The 7,500-nt window shown below is 44.3% G+C and overlaps 1 protein-coding gene and 1 long non-coding RNA gene across 10 annotated transcripts in view; one reads left to right on the plus strand and one right to left on the minus strand.

Moving 5' to 3' along the window:
- agap1 (ArfGAP with GTPase domain, ankyrin repeat and PH domain 1) overlaps positions 1–7,500 on the plus strand; it is a 258,806-nt gene that overhangs the window by 211,534 nt on the left and 39,772 nt on the right. For 5 of the 9 annotated variants that reach the window (XM_031291629.2, XM_031291628.2, XM_031291624.2 and 2 more), the window contains one exon: positions 3,335–3,412. The exons of the other annotated variants lie outside the window; for them this stretch is intronic. In XM_031291629.2, coding sequence (XP_031147489.1) covers positions 3,335–3,412 — 78 coding nt within the window. The remainder of the gene's footprint in view (positions 1–3,334; positions 3,413–7,500) is intronic. 9 annotated transcript variants of the gene reach the window in all.
- Positions 1,099–7,500, minus strand: part of LOC116044458 — a 21,390-nt gene continuing 14,988 nt past the window's right edge. Inside the window, exon 4 of the long non-coding RNA XR_004103675.1 lies at positions 1,099–1,327. This is a non-coding gene — a long non-coding RNA (uncharacterized LOC116044458). The remainder of the gene's footprint in view (positions 1,328–7,500) is intronic.

Here is a 7,500-nt window from a genome sequence, read left to right on the forward strand (position 1 = left end):
ATCTCTTCTCGTTTGCATATTTTTGTCTTAAAGCAGCCATATTCTGCTCATTTTCAGGTTCATAATTGTATTTTAAGGTTGTACCAGAATAGGTTTACATGGTTTAATTTTCTAAAAACACCATATTGTTGTTGTACTGCACCGCTCTCTCTCACTGCTGCAGATCCTCTTTTCACCTGGTCTCTGTTTTAGCTACAGAGTGAGACCTCTTTTCTTCTTCTTCTTCTTCTTCTGTACTATCTTTGATTGCACTGCACATGCCCAGTAGCTCAGATGTAGATCATGTCAGCTAGCTAGCTCCATAGACAGTAAAAGAAAGGCTGTTTCTACAACTTTGGTCAGTTACAAGGCAGGATTAGCTGGGAGACTTCTAAATGAGGGCGCACATGGAAGTAGTTCTTTTGTAGATTATGGTGAACTTGTGTGTGTTGTAGCAGTGCTTTGCTATTGAGAACGAGGTAGCATGCTAGCGTTAGCATGCTAACGCTAACGCTACGAGCTAATGGTTGTGGTTAGCCAGCTCGTTTCGGCTTGTGACGTCACAAGCTGTGCCGATTTTGACCAGCTCACCCAGAGACTGAAGGCAGGACACATTCAGGAACCGTACCTCACTCTAAACAGCATGGATGGATTTATTCAAAGTCTGTATGTGTGTGGAAGCACCAGAGACACAACATAACACCCCAAATCCCAGAAAAAGAGATTTTTCATAATATGGGCACTTTAATAGCTACGTTCAGACTGCATGCAGAAGTGGCCCAAATCAGATTTTTTTTTTGGGGTCCAGTGACCAGGTCAGACTTCTTCAGAAGTAGTGTGAACACTCACATCTTGATCAGATGTAGACCACTTCCATATGTGGTCCTGAATCAGACCCAGGTGTGTGAACAACTAAGGCGGATTTGATGCAACTTTTACGTCAATCTACATCAACATTTGTCACAGTTACGCTCCGGTGGGAGTTAGCCCGAGACACAGACAGTAACATTAAAAACTTGACTAACCCTACAACATGGAGAACAGTGATGGAGCAGGTCAGTGGAGGGAGACGGAGCTGTTAGACCTCATTAGTCTTCTTAAACCCTTTTGCTCTTTGGGGAGCATAGGTCATTCATGAATTTCCTCCAACTGGTTCGGTGTTGGGCGATCTTCTCTGCTTCCTTCCACGATGTTGTTGCTTTCTTGAGTTCTGCCTCGACAGACCTTTTCCAGCTGTTTCTTGGTCTTCGTGGCTTTCTTTTTCCTTGTGGGTTCCAGGTGAAGGCCTGTCTGGTCGTGTTGGAGGGTGGTTTTCTTCCGGTGTGCCCGATCCAGCCCCATTTCAGACCTAATTAGTGTATGCTCATTAATGTTACGGCTGCAATTACACAGACATTTTTAAATAAAAGTAAAAATGCTGACTTCTTCCATAACCTCCCTAACTCCCACTGGAATTTGATATAGGCCACATTTTATAAGGTGATGTGAACAGCCAAACAACAAATGGGCTCTGAGCAGAAAATCTGAATTAAGCATTAAGCCTTGCTGTCTGAACTGCTGTGTAATCGCGCATTAATCTGGATCAATAATCTTTCTGTGGTGTTCTGTGTGGATTTTTCTAGCTTTTCTATATTTATTCTCCAATCTAGGGCTGCCACCTCTTAGTCAATTAGTCGACTAATCGGTAGTTTTGGTCTTAGTCGACTAAGATTTCTTTAGTTGAGGAGTCATTTTTTATGCTTATTCATGCTTAATTACTCATTTCCAAGAAATTTACGAGAACATTTCTGGTAAACACAAGATTTAAAGTGGTGCTTTTGCAGGATTAATTGTGGAGAAACTCAGTTTTACAGATGGTTAATTAACTATATTTATATTGTGCGTTTCTAGTCTTAATCACCTCTCAAAGAGCACAGCTCTGTCGATTACATCAACTAATCGATTAATCGACAAAATCATGTAAGTGTTTACGTTGTGGTCACTGTAGCTTTAACTCTTCTTCCCGCCGCACTGATGTTTTCACAGTAAGAGCTCTCCTTTCTTTTGCAGTCATCTTTTAACTTGGAGTGAAAAACAGGAATTGTAAAATGTTCCCTTTTGTACAAGAAATCATTGCCGTAGTACTGAAGTCTGTTCCTGGTCTGGAGGCCGGTCTTTGATTTCTTTTTCTTCCGTCTCGTTGGCGTTTCGACTCAGACTTATTTCGGTTTTCTCTGACCCGTCTTGTGGCTGTTTTTAATCAGACTTTTCTCGGTATCATCAGTGGTGTAGTCTAGTATCTTGTAGTGAGTATAGTGTAGTTTTTTTCCTCCCAGCATTAGACTCGCCTGTCCCAGAGCGACAACCCCGTGGGTTTTTTCATAACGTTACCACGTGCAGCATCAGCCTCTTCTGGCTGGCTAGCTACTACTCACATTTAAATTCCAAATTTGCGCGGTGACAGACGGGGTGAATTTATGAACGTAAGTGTGAAAGTTCTCTCACAAAACAATCATCGTTACGTAACGGTATCCCTGCGTTTTTGTAAGTGGGTATACTCATCCGTGAGGAGCTCGGAGTAGAGCCGCTGCTCCTTCGCGTCGAAAGGAGCCAGTTGAGGTGGTTCGGGCATCTGGTAAGGATGCCCCCTGGGCGCCTCCCTAGGGAGGTGTTCCAGGCACGTCCAGCTGGGAGGAGGCCTCGGGGAAGACCCAGGACTAGGTGGAGGGATTATATCTCCAACCTGGCCTGGTAACGCCTCGGGATCCCCCAGTCGGAGCTGGTTAATGTGGCTCGGGAAAGGGAAGTTTGGGGTCCCCTGCTGGAGCTGCTACCCCCGCGACCCGTTACCGGATAAGCGGAAGAAGATGGATGGATGGATGGATGGTATACTGAAATCCTTTCCTAGTGGACAGTGTTGTGCCTGAACGCGTTCATTGAACGATAATTCATGAACTCGTTCATATTTTGGGCGAACGTGAACTGAACGTATTACTGCCTGATGAACGTTACTGTGAACTCGTTCATTCTGGTGTCTGTGAACAGTTCAGTTCACTTCACCATAAATACTTTTAATGTATATATTTGGGACATGCCTTTATTTTTATTTGATATTTTACTGCGATATTTATTCTTAGTGTTGGATAAGTTACGAGTTTGTGTTTTAGTTACAAGAACAATGAAGAAGTTTCTGATGCTCGTTATGTTGCAAACTTACCTTCCTCTCTTCATCGTGCTCATTGGCTCCCCCACCGTCTCGCCACAAGCCCCGCCCCTCCTCTGAATCCTCCTCAACTCTCCCGTTTCTTCTGTTGTCTCTTGTAAATGTCCTCCACTCTGTCCTCTGTTTATCTCTTCCTGCCGTCGGGGGACGCAGCCAAACGTAAAGCGTGGAAACTAAATCGTGTTGGTAGCCTTCGCAGCATTTACGCCAACAGTCTGCAGAACTCAGAAGGTAAAAAAAACTAACTGTTGTGGTGGACCTGTGACGGACAGATGGACCCCATCGACCCCACCCCAGTTTTAGTGTTTTTCAAATGTTTAACAACCCACCAGACTCCATGTAAATAATCAGGACTTTTATCATCGTAAAACACACTTCATTCAAAGTAGACAGAAACTAAATAAAACTACCAAAAGCCGTCTTGGTTCATCTTTCCACTGTTCCAACAATCACCACTCTGGTTTGATTGAAATGTGGAGATATGCTGGCTCTATACACGCTAAAAGTACTGATTATTTACATGAAGTCTGGTGGAAATATGCTGGCTCTATACACGCTAAAAGTCCTGATTATTTACATGGAGTCTGGTGGAAATATGCTGGCTCTATACACGCTAAAAGTCCTGATTATTTACATGGAGTCTGGTGGAAATATGCTGGCTCTATACATGCTAAAAATACTGATTATTTACATGGAGTCTGGTGGAAATATGCTGGCTCTATACACGCTAAAAGTCCTGATTATTTACATGGAGTCTGGTGGAAATATGCTGGCTCTATACACGCTAAAAGTCCTGATTATTTACATGGAGTCTGGTGGAAATATGCTGGCTCTATACATGCTAAAAATAGTGATTATTTACATGGAGTCTGGTGGAAATATGCTGGCTCTATACACGCTAAAAGTCCTGATTATTTACATGGAGTCTGGTGGAAATATGCTGGCTCTATACACGCTAAAAGTCCTGATTATTTACATGGAGTCTGGTGGAAGTATGCTGGCTCTATACACGCTAAAAGTCCTGATTATTTACATGGAGTCTGGTGGAAGTATGCTGGCTCTATACACGCTAAAAGTCCTGATTATTTACATGGAGTCTGGTGGAAGTATGCTGGCTCTATACACGCTAAAAGTCCTGATTATTTACATGGAGTCTGGTGTAGTTTGGTGATGGTGATTTCGGGGCTGTTTCATGTTAAACTAAAAGGATCTTACTCTTTAACTAAAAGGTCTATCTCTGTAGGGATCCTTTCATAATGTTGTCAGACACTTAGAATAATAATCTGAGTCTGTCAGCGGCAACAACAGAACTTTTAGCGGACGGGAACTGGTGGTTCTTGCTTTATACTGGACCAGTTTCAAAGATTGTTGTTCACATTAGTCACTTAGACACCAATAGGGTCCAAGTTGGAAAAAAAACGAAAAAATATCTGTGTAAAATATCTCATTTGTCAGTTTTTCTGTCAGAACTAAGAGCGACAGAACACATAAACCTGTCTCCAATCAGTTTATGTCACAGAAAAACTAGACCTCCATATTTCTTTTTTTTCTGAGAGAGACTTCGGAACAATCGGCTGCGATATTTTCCAGGTTATTAATGTTGTAAAAGGCTGCGAATAATATGGCGAGTAATGACCTGTGTCGCAAAGCAATACTGTGTGCGGTGACATTTAAGGCTTTTAATTTGTGTTTCCCGAGGCCCCCTTTTGTCTCCTCACGCCTCCCCTCTCATTGCACCTACAGTCCTGCTTGTCACACACTCACACACACACACACACACATATACACACACACACACTCACACACTCACACACTCACACACACACATACACACACACACTCACACACACATACACATACACACACACTCACACACACACACACACTCACACACACACACACACACACTCACACACACATACACTTACACACACACACACTCACACACGCACACACACACACACACACACACACACACTCACACACACACTCACACACACACACACTCACACACACACATTCACACACACACACACACACACACACTCACTCACTCACTCACTCACTCACTCACTCACTCACTCACATACATACATACACACACACTCTCATACACACACGCACACACACACACACACACACACACACACACTCACACACACACTCACACACTCTCACACACACACACACACTCACACACACATACACTCACACATACACACATACATGCACACACACACACACACTCACTCTCACACACTCACACACGCACGCACACACACACACACACACAGACACTCACACACGCACACACACTCTCACTCACACTCTCACTCATACACACGCACGCGCACACACATTCACACTCACACACACAGACACACACACACACACATCCACTCACTCACACACACAAACAGTCACGCACGCACTAACACATGCGCGCACTAACACACAAGCACTCACACACACAGACACACACACACTCTCCCACCTGAGATGATAGGCCTGTATGCATGTCCTCCCCCCTCCTCCCCCTCCTCCCCCTGCGTGCGTCTTGTAAATGCTGTACAGTAGATTTGGTTTGTTCTGTATCTGCTGCTAAAGGTTGCCGGTGTCAGAGTTCACAAATTGCCTCGGCGCCACCTCTCTCCGTGTGAATGTCGCCCTGAGTAGCCGAGAGCGGTGGCAGTAATTACCAACACAGCGCCGGAGTGACTCGCGCCTCCTGTGTTTGTTCTCTCATACATACGTTTAGTTAGGGCTGGACGATCAGTCCAAATGTAATCCAAACCGAAATTCAGAACCTCACCGACGTAATCTTCCAGTCTCGGTTATATCTAGGGCTGTCCCGAATATCATGTTTTTTAATCCTTTGATTACTTTCCTCACTGTGGCGTACACGCAACAAGGAGGAGAACTCAAACACAGAGTCAGCTGAGCCACAGTGTTTGTTATTTGGACACGTTTTGGCTTCAGTAAAGACGGCAGAAGTTGTACGTTTAGTCGAGAAAAGGTGGCCGTGAGCCGGGTCCCGATCACCGTGAGGTGCTGCTGTAATTGAGTCCTTACCGTACGTCCACACGGCCGCCGACTTGAGCTGCAAAGAAGCTCTGGCCGCCCGGTCGAGGACGCTGGTCAGAAAGTCCGGGGAAGCTGTTTGAGGCTTTGGCCGCTCTGACGTAGCAGCATTCTATGTTCATCATGGAAAAAGATCAAGCAGCCACTGCACGGCCAATACACTGACACTAGAAACCTTTTATAAATGACATATATAATGACAGAATGTGTATTGGTTGTTGGTCGCAGCGGTGTCTGTTAGCAGTTAGCTCGCTCGTTAGCCGCTGAACCGCAGCAGCGTGCAGGCAGAGCGAGCAGCCGCCAGCTGTTGATCCGTGCAGGACTTCACCGTGAGCGGACTGTTTAGAGACCATGTGACCGGCAGGTAACGTTAACTGGTCCCTATACGCAAATATCAGAAATGATAGGGAACCCAGCAACGGCCATGATGAGCTTCTCCTCCTTTTTCTCTGAACTAATGTTTTGGTAGGAACCAAAGTTTACATCGTATGTTTCTCTGGAATCAGCCAGCGTGAAGGACGTCTATATTCTGATTGGTTGCCGCTGCTTGCTGCTGAACGGCGTCATAGCACATTACCATAAAGTTGACCTACTTTCAACTTTCTGATTGATTCAAGATTTCCGTATCTCTTCTGAGGAGTCCAGTATGTCCTATGGCATATGTTGAAGTGGATCTGCTGGTGATTTGGGTTTTTGGAGCAGTGGGAAATGTCCCAAACTGTCTCCCAAATAATTACGTTCCTCTCAGGGCTCAACTCAATATGAAGTGCGGAGCTTGTATACTCCATGTTTCTTTTATTTCCCCGTCGACCGTGATGCAACTTTTTGTTTTTCTGGGTCAAAATGTAAAAAAAAAAAAAAAAAATCCAACATTTTGGTCGTCTTTCAACACTTTTGTCACTTTTTTCGAAGTTTCTGTCAATATTTTTCTGCGCTTTTTTGACGTTTTTTTTATTGACGTTAATTATTATTAATTTCCTGTGTTTTTGTCATTTTTCTGGATTTTTAAAACATTTTTTTTTTTTTTTTTAAGATTATTTTTTGGGGGGCTTTTCCCTTTTATTAGATAGTGGATAGACAGGAAAGGGGGAGAGAGATGGGGGAATGACACGTAGCAGAGGGCAGCTGGTCGGATTCGAACCCGCGCTGCTGCAAAGGACTCAGCCTACATGGGGCGCACGCTCTACTGGGTGAGCTAGAAGGCCGCCCCTTTCCCGACGTTTTTTGAAGATTATTCT

Source organism: Sander lucioperca, chromosome 24, assembly GCF_008315115.2.
Source record: "Sander lucioperca isolate FBNREF2018 chromosome 24, SLUC_FBN_1.2, whole genome shotgun sequence".
NCBI lineage: Eukaryota > Metazoa > Chordata > Actinopteri > Perciformes > Percidae > Sander > Sander lucioperca.